Source organism: Centruroides sculpturatus, unplaced genomic scaffold (assembly GCF_000671375.1).
Source record: "Centruroides sculpturatus isolate CEXI.00-Female unplaced genomic scaffold, Cexi_2.0 scaffold1727, whole genome shotgun sequence".
NCBI lineage: Eukaryota > Metazoa > Arthropoda > Arachnida > Scorpiones > Buthidae > Centruroides > Centruroides sculpturatus.
Genome location: NW_019385851.1, coordinates 25,520 through 42,781, shown reverse-complemented (window position 1 = coordinate 42,781; position 17,262 = coordinate 25,520). Strand labels below are relative to the sequence as shown.

At 32.1% G+C, this 17,262-nt stretch overlaps 1 protein-coding gene across 3 annotated transcripts in view; it reads right to left on the bottom strand.

The window, feature by feature from the left end:
• Positions 1-13,810, bottom strand: part of LOC111642513 (protocadherin-like wing polarity protein stan) — a 70,222-nt gene extending 56,412 nt beyond the window's left edge. For all 3 annotated transcript variants that reach the window (XM_023388864.1, XM_023388863.1, XM_023388865.1), the window contains exon 1: positions 9,969-13,810. In XM_023388864.1, the coding sequence (XP_023244632.1) occupies positions 9,969-13,533 (3,565 nt within the window). In that variant the 5' untranslated portion in view covers positions 13,534-13,810. The remainder of the gene's footprint in view (positions 1-9,968) is intronic.
• Between the last annotated feature and the right edge of the window lie 3,452 nt (positions 13,811-17,262).

Below are 17,262 nucleotides of genomic sequence, written 5' to 3'. Positions count from 1 at the left end.
TATATAAAAGTAAAAAAAAAAAATGAGAATGAAGCAAGGTGATTGAAGGCAAGGTGTTAAGTTACCGCTGTAAAAACAAAGATGGCGTACGAGAAGACGGGCACGGGTGCCACTTACGTAACAAAGGCATTTGAATAAAATAAAAGATCGAAAACGATTGCATTTCTTCTACCGTATATAGGTTAATTATTAATTTAATTTATATAGAATACTAAACAATAAATTTCGTATTAAAAAAAACAAAGTAATTGTTTTCAATACAATGGCGTAAACCAAACGTAAAGATTTTATATTGGGATGTAGGACTTATACATTGTTGAATAATCGATATCGACGGATAATAATAAATATAAATTACTCGTCCGACTAACAAAACGGGAATTAAATATTGGAAAGAAAGATGTCGTAATGAAAAAAAAAAATCTCATAAAAGTGAAATCGGCATGCGATCACGCCAGCAATGAAATATAACGGATAGAATAAAGGCGTTTTATTAAACATCCACGTGAAAAAATTCGAGTTAGTCTCATCAATCGTAAAAGTTTCGTCCAAAGTTTTCTTACTGGTGATAATTCTAGCGTGACTAATGCCGGTTTTTGGTATCCGTTCCACCTGTTTCCCTCAAGCATAAAGTTTTCTTTAAGTTTTTTTACCTTTGCTGTTATGTTTTACAGATGACTTATCTTTTATTTCAGTTCGATAATCGAAATATTATTACATACATAAATACACCATTTTTCATATTGAACAATCGCTCCCGGTCATTGTTAGAGATTTCGATATATTAAAATATTCCACCTCATCTCGATGAATTCTCTTCTTCTCTTTTAATTAATCGCATTCCTTTGATAAGGCAATAATAATAATAATAATAAGTAGTACCGATTCGTTCATCCAATTGATTTATATACATTTATGTTGATAGAGAAACATGTTGGAAATTTTATTTCTTTTCTATCCAGACATGATCTCCAGCAGCGAACGGTAAAACAAGACCAACAAAAACCAGTTTGTTGAAGAAACAAGTTTTTTTCTCTGGTTATTTCCTTAAGTTTAACTTTGTAAATTTCTCATTAGTTTCGTGAAGTAAATCTTTTATGGATCGTTCTGGTTTTCCATTCGTGCTGCTTTTATACACGTAACGCGGAGACGAAACTAACCACGGAGTTTTCATTAATTCTAATTTTTACTTCTTCTAGAAAATGGTGTCACCTACAAAACTCGGCTTCGTTCAAAGTCGGCAAGTTGTTTGTACTAGTTGCCATGGTATTCGTTGCCATGGAAGTATCGATATACGTGTACAGCATCCCAGTATACGGTATGTACAAGTACCGTCGCATCGACAAATGAATAGGAACATTCGCAATAAAAGAATTATACTATATGCAATGTAGATAGAAATTTTTATAATTCTATTTTTCTGAAATGCTATCGGTTAAATTAGTAAAATAAAATGCACTTCTAGAACAATTGATAACAATATATTTATAGATTTTAAGTTATTCCAATGAGAGAAACCATTGAAATTTAGGTATGTTTTCGGTGTTATATGCCACGCCAGAAAAGACATTAATTAATGATAATGTTTTAGAAAGTGACTTCGGTAATGTATCATGTCAATTCCATCGCAAGATGAGCGAAATAATGCCCTTGCAAAATCCCAAAATGTGTTTTGTAACCAAGCGTGAAATAGCTTCCGTCTTAAAATCGAATTGTAAGTTTAACAAGCTATTAAAAATACAAAAATTCTACATGATAGAAAAATCACAGTGTTATTCCCGAGAGACGATCATAAAAATAGTAAACAGACATAGTTATCGGGCGGAAAATAATCAAGATATTAACTTTTGTATGTCTTTAAAATACGTAAAATAAAAACACATACACAGTACATTCACAAATATTAGCGATTTTCAAGAATAGAACAATTATTAAAGTAATTTTTGCCCTTTTGTTAATACAGAAACGAATTAATAAATTCTAAAAACACTAAAAGAAGGAAATATTCTTGTATGATTAAGGTTCAATTTTTCGAGTTCAAAAAAAAAAAAGAAAATGTTAAAAGATTATTAACAATCAAGAGATAATGGGCAATGTACTAGACAGTAAAATAGTTTAAAAAAGATGTCCAACCATTGCTGGGAGCTGGAGACAAAACATCTCATTTTTGAGAATTTTTCAAACTTTATATACAGAAAATTCGTACGATTTCGTTCTATAAATATTAGAAATATTTAATTAATTATACAACACAATCGAAGTGTGTTTAAAATATTAAAGTAATAACGTATTATTTTTTAAAATAGAATTGTGTGTCTACGGATTAAATACAACAGATAATGGTAATGTATTAAAGCATTTCTGAAACTAATCCGTTTTTCTTAAATCAACATTCCTTTGAAATTCAACTTTCGAGTAAACAAAATCAATCCATTCCTCTGTAAGAATAGTTCAATATTGGTTTTGTATGTTTTTTTTTTGAATATTCTCTACTGGAATATATAAAATTTAATTTAATTTAGTTAGATATAACTTCATATTAAAAGGGTTTTTTTAAGTAGAAGCATTTTAAGTACAATGTTTATTTTACAATATCTTGAATTTAAGTAGATTTTAGTTTAGGTTTTTGATCACAATACTAGGGTATTTGATCAAAAACCTAAACTAAAATCTACTTAAATTCAAGATATTGTAAAATAAACATTGTACTTAAATTTTGATCACAATACTAGAGTATTGTGATCAAAATACTCTATGATTGGTGATCAAGATACAAAATACTCTTTGATCACAATACTCTAGTATTGTGATCAAAGAGTATTTGTGATCAAAAAACCTTAACTAAAATTATTGTAATCAAAAACACAATACTCTAGTAATGTTCTTCTTGATCACAATACTCTAGTAATGCTCTTCTTGATCACAATATCTAGTAATGCTCTTCTTGATCACAATACTCTAGTAATGCTCTTCTTGATCACAATACTCTAGTAATGCTCTTCTTGATCACAATACTCTAGTAATGCTCTTCTTGATCACAATACTCTAGTAATGCTCTTCTTGATCACAATATCTAGTAATGCTCTTCTTGATCACAATACTCTAGTAATGCTCTTCTTGATCACAATACTCTAGTAATGCTCTTCTTGATCACAATATCTAGTAATGCTCTTCTTGATCACAATACTCTAGTAATGCTCTTCTTGATCACAATACTCTAGTAATGATCTTCTTGATCACAATATCTAGTAATGCTCTTCTTGATCACAATACTCTAGTAATGCTCTTCTTGATCACAATACTCTAGTAATATGTACTTGATCACAATACCAGAGTATTGTGATCAAAAACCTAAACTAAAATCTGGCTGAATTATTAATTTTTCTTCTTTTTTTTTTAAATTAAAACCGTCATTAGCATGATTATCAGGGATTATAATCTTTAAAATTTACATTATTTAAATTCGGTAATTATAAAATATCATTATAAATCTGGAAAGGATGCTGAATTAATAAACTCTTTAAAAGAAAAAAAAAAAACAAGGACTTGCTCTCCTCAAAATAAACTCTGCGGATACAGAATAAAATCAAAATTGAATATTTAAATTCTATCATTATCATTTAAGATAACGCTTTAAGCAGGGAGAAAAAAAAGTGATTGAACTTATATCTATCCTAAGAAGGATGCAGGAAAAAAAAAAAGAAATACCATGACACCTGATTGAGACTTTTATCGGCAACCAATTCTGGCAATCTCCGAACGAAGTTGGCCAAGAAAACTTCTTTTTCCAGATTTATCTTCTGTTCACTTTGAGCAACAGAAAGGAATGACATCAGGATTTGCAGAACATCAATGAAGTCGTTAAGGAATTCCTTATCTTTGTTTCGTCTGGTAAACTTTATTTTCTACATCAATTTCTTTTTAACTATTATCCTAGACTTAAGATTAACCCCTAGATAAATTATAACGTTTAGAAATTTCTTATTAATTTAATACAAGATAAAGAAGAGGAAAACTTTTCATTCACCTCTCTGTGTGTGTAAATAAACGTCTAATCAGACTTTCATTTGTGAAAATAAAAAAAAAAAAAAAGACTTAATTTAATTTAAAGTTTTAAAACTTTTCTAATAATTTTTCTACATTTTATAGATTAAAAAAAAGAAGTTAATGTCGTATTCTTTTTTTTTTAACACATCCATTCGTTCTTTATCTGTATAAATAATTTTATCATGAATTAGTTCATACGGTTCTTCTTCATCTAATGAAATAATTTAGCAGATTAAAATTTAAATCCCCGAGGAAAATGGTGAGTAGTTTTTTAAGTTTTCCAATGCGATTTTTAACAGAACTACTTAAAACGGGAATACGAAATTTACGTGCTAAGTTAATTTGATGGAAATTAAAGTTGATTTGCGATTGGGCTCTAGGGAAAATAGGGGAATTGTTTTAAAACTAAATAGAATTGGGTGAGTAAAAATATATTTTTTTCTTCTTATTTAAATATATTTCATTACTGTTTAATAATTTATAAAAAAAAAAATAAAGAATCTTATATATATTAATACAGTCGATTCCCCCTATAACACTGCAGATAATTCTGTGTTATATGAATTCCGTGTTGTACGAGTCACTTAGATATTTACAAATACGCGAGCCGTTTACATCCCGGCACACGTATTTGTAAAATCTAAGTGACTCGTACAACACGGAATTATCTACAGTGTTATAAGGGGGAATCTATTGTAATTACAAGAAGTTATAATGGTATATCATTGGCTTTATTATAAAAGATGCATTCGTAGTTATAATAAAAACAGAATTCATAAGAAGACAAAACTAAATTCTTTAAAAAAAATAACTGAAGGATCATATTTATAAACAAACCACACACTGATATTGTTGCCTTGGGATATTATGGTAAAAATAAAAATTTAAATATATCGATTTTTCCTTCATAAGACGATTCTATATAAAAATTTATAATATCGGTTAAATAAATAAATAAATTCTTTATCATTTACACAACTTCGTATTTATTTATTTATTAAATTAATTTAAAAAAAATATATATATTACTTTAGACAGAGAAAGATAAGGAAATAAGAATCATAGTCATTAGATGTTGTGTCCGAAGAAAAATATAGGAAATGGCATAGGAGACAAATGCTGACAGTTCTGAGGATAAAATGTAGGACAAGTTGACAAGTTGTTACCTTAATTCTTTACTATACAATGATAGTGACGAAGATGATACACTTCAAAACATGTCACATAGTTGTCCTTATTGCCAGTAGACTTAAGTAACTTGTAGTTACAATTTGTTAAAAAAAAATAATAATAATAATGTATAATCCCTTATTTATTAAAGGAATAAATAAATTATAAATAATCTTAAATCTTTTAACCCAGAATGTATAGAAGAATAACACTATTATCTTTGGAAATTTATCTAACAAAACTGTTGATTCGTTTAGAATGGCTTTTTATATAGCCTATACGTTTAATTTATGTGTATTGTTTTATATTGTAAGTGTTTTATATGAAATATTAAGTGAATAAACAAAATTCCAAATGTAACTTTTACTCATAAGTTAAAAATTTTATAGGTTTACTTTATTAAATTTTGATAGAAAAGATAGGGAAGGAAAAAAACTACAGTCGACCCCCCTATAACACTGTTGATAATTCCATTTTATATGAATTCCATGTTGTACGAGTCAGTTAGATTTTACAGATACGTGAGCCATTCACAGCCTGGCACATGTATTTGTAAAATCGAAGTGACTCGTACAACATGGAATTCATATAAAACGGAATTATCAACAGTGTTATGGGGGGTCGACTGTATACAGTAGCCATTGTTATTAATTAATTAATTTATATAATAAACGAATCTACTTTATAGATTAAAATTTAACCCGATGAAAGTAATTATGATAAGTTTTAGAAACGATAAAAGTTTTTTTTTTTTTTTTTAATTATTCGAATGGCTTTTTAATGAACGTCCATTCTTTAAAATACAAAATCCCAATTTCATGCATTAAGTTACTTTCTTTTTAATGTTGTATTTTAAAATTATCATCATTTGTCTTGCATATTTGAGTTGCAAATCGATCAAATTTGATTACGTATTCTGATTAAGATTAATGAGTACGGCAATCAGATGTAATGCAATAATTCCAAACATGCATCAGGTGATTCGAGTTAAATAAAGGTAAAAATAAAAAAAATAAAAAAAAAATTGAATACATTGCTTATAAAATAGAGTATTTTCTCTGTTTTGGTTAACTTTTAAGACAGTAAAAATCTAGAAATGGGGTCATCTCTACCTGTTTTGATGCACCTTAAAGTGGCCTCATGTGATGAAGGAGATTGAATTCCTAAGTCTACCTCCCCTTTTTTTTTCTATAAAATTTCACGAGAAAACTAATATAATAATTAATAATTTAATTTATTTACGTTTGAAACTTCAAAACGTATAATAGTTTTTTAAAAAATTCAATTTTTCTAGAAAAATTTCATTCTAATTCCTTACTGGAATATTGGCATAAGTATTTATAGGTGTGATGCTTACTTTAAAAAAAAAAAGAAACAATTGAAAGAAGAAAAGAAGTACAATAGGAAAATTCACGTCAGTGAGTCAACGGTTAAGGAAAAAAGACAGATGACATTATAACCGGTTTGATATTATTCATAGTTATAAACATATGCAAAATTAGAATTTAATACATCGATTATGTGATGCCAACGATGATGTTCATAATAATAATAGACCACAAAACCGCTTATCNATTTGTAATTATTATAAAATTGCAAATAGCTTAAAAAATATATAGGCTATATACAGTAGACCCCCCCATAACACTAGTTAATTCCGTGTTATATGAATTCCATGTTGTACGAGTCACTTCGATTTTACAAATACGTGTGCCGGGATATGAACGGCTCAAGTATTTGTAAAATCTAAGTGACTCGTACAACATGGAATTCATATAACACGGAATTAACTACAGTGTTATAGGGGGGTCTACTGTAATATAAATCGTCCCCCTTTTTTATCTCCCCACCCCATCGACCTTTAACCTCCGAAATTTAATAGCATCGAACCTCGAAATATACAAAACTTCCCGCAAAATTTCAGAAATTTTCGACAGAAAACAGGGGAGTTATTATCAATTAAGCTTGAAAGAGGGTGAACAAAATCGTGTGTGTGTATGTCCCCCTTACACATACATAGGAGGAGAGGAGAAAAACACCCAAATTTTTTTGTATTTATCGATATTTAAAGGTTTCCCGAGTTCAAAAATATAAAATTTTGGAGGTTATATTTTAATAATTTCCCTCTGTTAGAATCGGAAAAGTATAATATTATAGTGTTAGAAAAGAACAAAATATAGAAGAAAAAAAAATTTTAAACCATAAATAAATATATTCCAGATTTGAATTACCTAGTGGTTATGCGAGTGACCTGCTGCTAACTAATTTTAACATTTTCTTTATGTGACTTTCCAGTCACGGAAGTTTCATCGACACGCACCTAAGGCACCACTTTTATAAATTCTTAAGTATAGAAAAAGTTTTATATTATCTACTAAATTACCTAGATAACTAATACTTATCTGAATAAAGATAATGGGGGTTGGTGATTTTATGACTCATATTTATAAGGGAGTTAACTTAATGTAGAGGATTTTTCCGAAGAGGGTGGGACGTCGTATACACTACAGAGAATTTCAATTCCTCTTCACGCGAGTGTATTGATTGAATTCGGAGGATTTTTTTCCTTTTCTTTTCTTTTTCCCCCCTCTTAATAATTACTTCATTTTTATAAGTGAAGTTTGGTTTAGGTAATGGTGAGTGCGTAATTCTTTTCCCGACGTCGTATAATTCAAAGAACTACCTACGTTAGATTGAAGTGCAGGAGTGTTAATGGTACGATCCATCTTTATCTCTTTGGAGGTAAGGAAAGTATCGGATGAAAACAAATCAGATGTGATTCGCGTGTTATAAATAATAACTTTATTATTGATTTTTGGCTGTTAGAAATATATAATTTTTTGGTTCAATTAATATGTAAAAAGTTTCATACAGGAATTTGTTTTTTTTTTTTTCGGTAATTCCAGCTTAATAAGATGGCTTTTGACTAATCGATTTTTTTTTAAAGGGTGGTCTGTTAAACAGGTTTGGAAAAGTGAAAGCGAAGGACGAATTGTTGAGAAGGTCGCAAGTTAAAATTTACCTGTTAATTGGAGGAAAGAAGATTTTCACTTAATATTTAGAAATAATACCAGAATAATTTTACATCTATTATTATAGCAAACTTGTTATAAATACAAGAATTTTTTACACCATTTAGAAAGAAATTGACAACGAATTTTTTGTGTAAAACTTCAAAAAAAAAAATAGCAATATCTGAAACCAATACTTACTCCGATTTTTTCCATATAAACAGTGTTCAATAAACTATTTTTATAAAAGAAATACACAAAAAGGTATTAGGCTTTTCATTGGTCCCTTAGAAGAAAAATGTTCTTTTAAAAGTTAACTTAAAATCATTCAATTCAATAAAGATAGAACAATATCAGTTCAGAAGTTATTTATTAATAGAAAACTTCAAGTGGAAACATTACCAAAAAGGACAATTGCCTGATTTCCCCCATAAACAGGAGCCCAAAAAGGACAATTGCCTGGTTTCCCCCATAAACAGGAGCCCAAATTAATCATTAAGAAGTACCCTATTAAAACTTCTTTAAATTAATAATAATAATAATAATAACACGACAATATTAAATTAGTTTTAAACATATAATAATTAAAAAGTTTTACTAAAACTTTATGCAAGAATTTAACCGAATACAACACACATTAGCATATTAATAGAATCTTCGAGGGGGATAAAAATTTCGAAATGGGTTTCTAACGAGAATTTTCAGTGACAATGAGGATTTATAATAATGAGGCTTACTCAAATGACACTACTTTAGAAAACTAAGATTCAAATAATCTTTCTACGCATCCCGATACCTTAATTTTACTTTATTAGACAAGATCCTTTAAAATTTCCAATGTTAAAATATGGTAGAAGCATTATATTAGAACATCCGTTATCGGATTTCATAATATTTTAACATCTCCGAAAGTTTTATACTTTAATCACCCTATTAATGATACGTAAAATTATCACGTATAACGTATTAATAACAAATAAAAAAAAAAACACTAAAGGGTAATGACTTATAATGCAGTTAAATAAATAGGGTTTTGACCTTCAAAAAGTCGAATTTAGAAGCTGTAAAATAGTTAAATGTACTGTAAAATTTATGGCATAAAAATAACACAAATGTCTTTTTTTTGGGGGTGTGTGTGTGTATGTATGTGTATGTGTGTGTGTATGTATAAGCGCTATTGCTTCGGAGGAAAGCCAGATTTTAATATATTTTAAAAAGATTTTAATATATAAATTATATTAAAATCTTTTTTTTTAAAGTCCTCCCATCGCTTTACTATTTTATACATTTACTATTTTATCTTTTACATTTTTATAAGGAAAGGAGAGAAGAAGAAGAAGAAGAAAAAAAAAGGTGGAATTTTACTTTAAATTGATTTTCCAATTGCTGTAATCATTTTGTTGAATTCTGGTGAACTTTTTATTTACAGAAGTTTGATTGAAAGAACACACGAGTGTATTCCCTAGTATACTTGATTCCAAATCGAATTTTTATTAATGGAAAAAAGAATATATATATATATATAGGCTATATATTAAAATTTAAACCGAATTAAGATTTATGAGGGAGATGCGCCATTTTTTTTTTAGTCATCTTTTTCTGTAATGAAAAAGAGAGAAAAAAAAATGGTTATATTGTGAAAAAGAAAGGCAAACAGATGTCCATTTTAAACAGATGTCGAGGAGAAAATTTAACGAGCGTATTATATTATTATTTAAAAGTTTAAAAGTTTCAACTCACCGTATACGCTAACTTCCATAACGGCATGAATCGGAACGTTAGTATTGAGGCTAGGACTTAGTCGAATCTCTCCCGTAGTTTCGTTCAAAATCAGAAGATTGGCATTGTTACCGGATACAAATTTATAATGAAGTTGATCGGTAACGTCGGCATCGAATGCGGGAACACGTCCAATCGGACCGACTGGGAAATAATTCTTATAATTATTAAATAATATGGTAAAGTCATTTAACACGGGTCCATTATCGTTGACGTCTTTCACCCAAATTTCTACGTCGACGTCGTTACGTAATGGGGGAGATGACGCTCGTATAATGACATTATACTTTTTCTTCACACTTTCGTAATCGAGTTCGATTCTAGTGGTGAGTTCGGCCGGTTCTCCCGGTCTGGAAACAAGAGTGAACGAATTGGCATCGGCTCCTCCCACTATGCTGTATTGTATATCGGCATTAGGACCTTCGTCTGGGTCGTAAGCCTTTATTTCCCCTACTGTCCAACCGATGGGGCTATTCTCTGGCACGAAAAGCTTTATTTTATCCGATTCAAACCTAGGAGGGTTGTCGTTGATGTCCTCTACATATACCGTGACTGACACCGAAGAGGATAAAGAAGGAGAACCTCTGTCGATTGCAAAAGCCATTAAATTGTAAATCGGAACAGATTCTCGATCCAAAATTCTATTCGTGCGAATAATACCAGATGTTGGGTCCACACTAAAAGCACCGTTTCCATCTTCCCCACCCATAAACGTGTATCTTATCTGGCCATTTAGTCCTAGATCTTTATCGTTAGCAGATATTTGCAAAACGCTGGTTCCTACAAGAGCATCCTCGCTCACGGCGCTGGTATAACTTGCAGGATGAAAGGAAGGGCTATTATCGTTGACATCTGAAACTTCTATTTCTACATTAGTGGTATCTGCCATTGGTGGATTGCCGTTATCTTGTGCAGTTACCACTATAGTATATCCCGGTACTTTTTCTCTATCTAACAATTTAGCTGTAACTACGGATCCAGTATTTGGATCAATTCGAAATTCTGGTACGTTATCCATGGTGTAAGTAATTCTAGCATTTTCTCCTACGTCACCGTCGGATGCTTCGACTACTAATACAGTGGTGCCAATAGGTGAATCCTCGGGCACGCTAGCCGAGTAAGGAGTACGTTCAAAAACTGGTCTATGCGTGTTAGCATCGGTGACATTGACATAAACGGTGGCCACATCTGTTCTCCCTCCCGAATCGGTGGCAGTGATTGTCAGCACGAAACGTTTTTCCAGTTTGTAGTCTAATGGCTGGGCGATGGATATCAACCCTTGTCTATTTTGGCTGATGATGTTAAATCTGCCACGCACGTTGCCATTAGTGATTTGATAGATAAGGCGTGGATCCTCGTCTCTATCCGTTGCAGTCACGCTGACGACAGGAGTCCCTGGAGGATCTATTTCAGAAACGCTTGCCTCGTATACTTTCGGATCAAAGATAGGATCGTTGTCATTTATGTCCTGAATCCGGATAATGACCCTTGCCGTTGCCGATCGTGACGGTTGACCCTGATCCGAAGCTACAACCGAAAACTCGTAATTACTTCGTTCCTCCCTATCTAATTCTCGAGTGGTTACAATCCAACCCGAATCTTTATTTATAGTGACAGACATATCGGGTATTTTGCTTTGAATTACGTAAACAATTTGCGAATTAACACCGTCATCAGCGTCATAGGCCTGAACTCTAACGATACTGTGGCCTATAGGAACGTTTTCGATCACAGATTCTTGAAATAGGGATGTGTAGAATTTTGGATCGTTGTCATTTACATCCAATATGTTTACTAATACCTGAGTAGTATTTGATCGTGACGGTAATCCTCCATCTTGTACTCTAACTACTAATCTATAGCTTCGAGCAGACTCGTAATCTAGCGGTGATACCACAGATATATCCCCCGATAAACTATCGATAACAAAGTGTCCTTGCGTATTACCTCCGATCAAACTATAACGTAGAGCCGCATTTATTCCAGCATCGGCATCGTAGGCTTTAACTGATGCAATTACAGGGTTGTTAACCCAATTAATATCTTCGGCTACCTGAACCGTATACGATTTCTCTGTAAACTGTGGATAATTATCATTATCGTCCTTTATGATAATTTCCACTGTGGTTGTTGCCGATTTTCTATCGGCAACGGGACCCAAGTCGGAAGCTTGAACCAAAATACTATACATTGACGTGCTCTCTCTATCTAACGCAGAACGTGTGGTGATGATCCCAGTTTTTGGATCTATTCTGAAGGCATCATTAACGCCTGTTGGATTGAGGATACTGTATTCTACATCTGCATTTGTTCCGGTGTCCTGATCCGTAGCTCGAACCGTCACTACCGTAGATCCAACCGACACGGATTCTCTGATTGATGTTTCGTAAGTTGCTTGTTCAAATACCGGACTATGATCGTTATAATCCACAACATTAATCTGTAAAGTGGTGCTACCACTTTTAGAAGGGGTACCCGAATCGGTAGCGGTAATTCTCAGATAATGAACGTCCATATATTCGCGATCCAGCCGCGCTGTAGTGGTAATGACTCCGGATATCGAGTCTATAGTAAACATAGACTGACTGCGAGCGTCAAGAACAGCGTGAAGGGAATAAGTAATCTCGTCTTGATTAATATCGGTAGCTGTTAATGTTGTTACTACGTGTCCTCTTTCCTTTTCTTCGGGTACACTAACTATATATAATGCTCGATCGAAATAAGGTGGAATGTTTCTCATTTCTCGCCTCCGTCTACGACCCGTCAAGATGTAATCGTCTTGATAAAGCTGTCCAGGTACGTGAAAATTTATTTCTAAAACCTGTTTTATTTCATCAGAAACGCATTTAATACGAAAAGGAATCGTTACTTGCCACAATTTCGAACGAACACAAAAATCGGTGTTGGCAACAAAATCTTTACCTTTCTTTTCAATTGTATACCTGGAATCTGATGGTTTTTCAAAGTCGACTGCACATTTTTTCACCTGAGCGGGCAACAATCGTGCCAAGTTCATTACAAATTGACTTGTTTTGTAGCACACGCCGTCTTCTTGATCTACAACGGTAACGTACACGATAGTCAGATTGGAATGTTCGACGATGTTCCGAATTCGATGACAGGTTCTATGTTTGTAAAACACAACAAGAGGAAGAGAAACTTGTTCCGTCTCGGAGCCACTTAGCCGAAAACTTCGAGACTGCACGTAAACTACAAAAGGATTTGTAGCCAGGTCGGATAGATGAGACCCGGCACACCTGACGCTATGTCTAAGATACACCACCCCCTCCTGAGGTGTAACGTGGACCAGTCGAGATACATACCTGGGTGTGTGATGAGGATCGACACTATACGATCTTCCATTACCTAAGCTGGCATTAAACAGAGTAACTCCAGGTTTATTGTCTCTGGCAGACAAATGAACTTCGTAAGCTAGTCCGACATTAAAAAACCAACAAAGGAGGAACAAAATACGAAGAGCCACACGGCTCAATACACTGGCGTTGTATATACTCCACCTCACCATCGCCAAAATTTGATTCACGCGGGGCTACCGACCTGCATGCCTCGCGGTCGTCGCAACACAATAGCATCCAGACAATCGAACCAATAGACGCCTGTCGTCCACCATCTTTACTGTTAAATCACATGGAAAGTCTTACTTTATCATCGGCAATCGACTTGGAACAATCCATCGTTACTTTGACTAATCTGCTAACTGACAAACCGACGTCCTCTCGCTACGCAAACCAACAACTGTCAACCGAAACGCTGCAAGATGGCGACTGCCATTCGATGCTCTCATTGGTCGATCGGCAGAGAGCGTTCCACTCTACAGAACGTGTGAGGAGACGAAAGTTGGCAATGTTTTTTATAGGTCATCTCCTACTTTCCACAGCCAGAAAACACAACAGCACAGTACATTTACCTCTTTTACTATTCTTACTCTTAATCATCCTAACCTATTACACTCGACCAGTCCAATTATAATTTAATATTTCTTTTTTAATTTATTTTTTTCACTTAATTCTGGAGGTTGTGGGCAACCTCGGAACCCCTCAAAATATCTTTTTTTTCTTAGATATTTGAAAGTGCACACCTCAATCCGAGGCCCGAAAACATCAAATTTTTATATAGTAATTATACACCGAGAATTTATTTTAATATCTTCTTCTTGTTTTCTCTTTAAATACTTTGGTGTTTCGTTGGCGTGTAATTCTTTTCATAGTTAAACGAACACACAACAGGCTCCGGTGTAAAAGGTCAATCGGCTCCGCCCAATGTATGACAACACACAAGAATCGGTGCAGCATCACTGATAACGTTTTTACATCGTCAACCAATGTAATTATTATGATAAAACACGTAAGGTTATAAGCGAAAATTTATATTTGCCATAATGGTTTGGGTAAAATTTAATTCTTATTTTAATTACTTTATTAAAATTAATACTAAATGTTACGCTCCATTAGCCATTCTTTGATCAAGATGAATAGTTTCCAGCATTGTCCATTTCTCACTGCCAATACTACTTTTATTTATTCTCATTAATTTGCTTAGTTTCTAACTAGCTTTAATCACTAAAGTAATAAATATTAATTTAATTTACATCGCTTTATTTTTATAAATTAGAAAATAAAAATTATTTAGAAATTTATTCATTAAAAAAAAAAAATAACACACCAAGTTTGTATTTGGTACAAAACTATAACCAGTTTTATTATATAAAATTACATATATATATTCGCATTAAAAGCATTAGAATTTATAGACTATAATTGGATTTAACATTATCCAGAACCCACGCATTTGTCAAACAATCAAGTAACATAAACAGAATTCAAATTTACCAAATTATCATTCCAGAATTGAAAACAAACTAATAATTTAAAGGGAATTTATATATTTCAAAGTAATAGTTAATACCATAATTTCAATTGATTATATTATAAATGACGTGTTTCGACGGCGTTTATGCTCATTTTTGTTTACGTTCTATTGTGTTTCCCCCCCCCCCTTTTTTTTTACTCTCTTTAAATCGATACAATGTAATAGGAAAATAAAATTATAAATCTTATTTAAAAATATCATCTGACAGAGCTTATTTTTCTTACTTTTTAAGTAAGTTAAAATATTTTATTATTAATATATAATATAAAAATAATAGATCCTCGGAGAGGGCAAGTGCTCTGTTTGACTCCTCTGCGGATGTACGGGATTAATACACGTGGTCGAGAGAGACACGCCAGCCTTTATTTGCCTCTTATCCTTTCTTTTTTAATCAAATAAAACGCGTAGAATGTTTCTTTATTAATAAAAAAAAAATCATTCTTAATTAACGAATTACAGTCGACCCCCCTATAACACTGTTGATAATTCCGTTTTATATGAATTCCATGTTGTACGAGTCACTTAAATTTTACAAATACGTGTGCCGGACTGTGAACGGCTCACGTATTTGTAAAATTTAAGTGACTCGTACAACATGGAATTCATATAAAACGGAATTATCAACAGTGTTATAGGGGGGTCGACTGTAATTCGTTAATTAAGAATGATTTTTTTTTTATTAATAAAGAAACATTCTACGCGTTTTATTTGATTAAAAAAGAAAGGATAAGAGGCAAATAAAGGCTGGCGTGTCTCTCTCGACCACGTGTATTAATCCCGTACATCCGCAGAGGAGTCAAACAGAGCACTTGCCCTCTCCGAGGATCTATTATTTTTATATTATATATTAATAATAAAATATTTTAACTTACTTAAAAAGTAAGAAAAATAAGCTCTGTCAGATGATATTTTTAAATAAGATTTATAATTTTATTTTCCTATTACATTGTATCGATTTAAAGAGAGTAAAAAAAAAGGGGGGGGGGGAAACACAATAGAACGTAAACAAAAATGAGCATAAACGCCGTCGAAACACGTCATTTATAATATAATCAATTGAAATTATGGTATTAACTATTACTTTGAAATATATAAATTCCCTTTAAATTATTAGTTTGTTTTCAATTCTGGAATGATAATTTGGTAAATTTGAATTCTGTTTATGTTACTTGATTGTTTGACAAATGCGTGGGTTCTGGATAATGTTAAATCCAATTATAGTCTATAAATTCTAATGCTTTTAATGCGAATATATATATGTAATTTTATATAATAAAACTGGTTATAGTTTTGTACCAAATACAAACTTGGTGTGTTATTTTTTTTTTTTAATGAATAAATTTCTAAATAATTTTTATTTTCTAATTTATAAAAATAAAGCGATGTAAATTAAATTAATATTTATTACTTTAGTGATTAAAGCTAGTTAGAAACTAAGCAAATTAATGAGAATAAATAAAAGTAGTATTGGCAGTGAGAAATGGACAATGCTGGAAACTATTCATCTTGATCAAAGAATGGCTAATGGAGCGTAACATTTAGTATTAATTTTAATAAAGTAATTAAAATAAGAATTAAATTTTACCCAAACCATTATGGCAAATATAAATTTTCGCTTATAACCTTACGTGTTTTATCATAATAATTACATTGGTTGACGATGTAAAAACGTTATCAGTGATGCTGCACCGATTCTTGTGTGTTGTCATACATTGGGCGGAGCCGATTGACCTTTTACACCGGAGCCTGTTGTGTGTTCGTTTAACTATGAAAAGAATTACACGCCAACGAAACACCAAAGTATTTAAAGAGAAAACAAGAAGAAGATATTAAAATAAATTCTCGGTGTATAATTACTATATAAAAATTTGATGTTTTCGGGCCTCGGATTGAGGTGTGCACTTTCAAATATCTAAGAAAAAAAAGATATTTTGAGGGGTTCCGAGGTTGCCCACAACCTCCAGAATTAAGTGAAAAAAATAAATTAAAAAAGAAATATTAAATTATAATTGGACTGGTCGAGTGTAATAGGTTAGGATGATTAAGAGTAAGAATAGTAAAAGAGGTAAATGTACTGTGCTGTTGTGTTTTCTGGCTGTGGAAAGTAGGAGATGACCTATAAAAAACATTGCCAACTTTCGTCTCCTCACACGTTCTGTAGAGTGGAACGCTCTCTGCCGATCGACCAATGAGAGCATCGAATGGCAGTCGCCATCTTGCAGCGTTTCGGTTGACAGTTGTTGGTTTGCGTAGCGAGAGGACGTCGGTTTGTCAGTTAGCAGATTAGTCAAAGTAACGATGGATTGTTCCAAGTCGATTGCCGATGATAAAGTAAGACTTTCCATGTGATTTAACAGTAAAGATG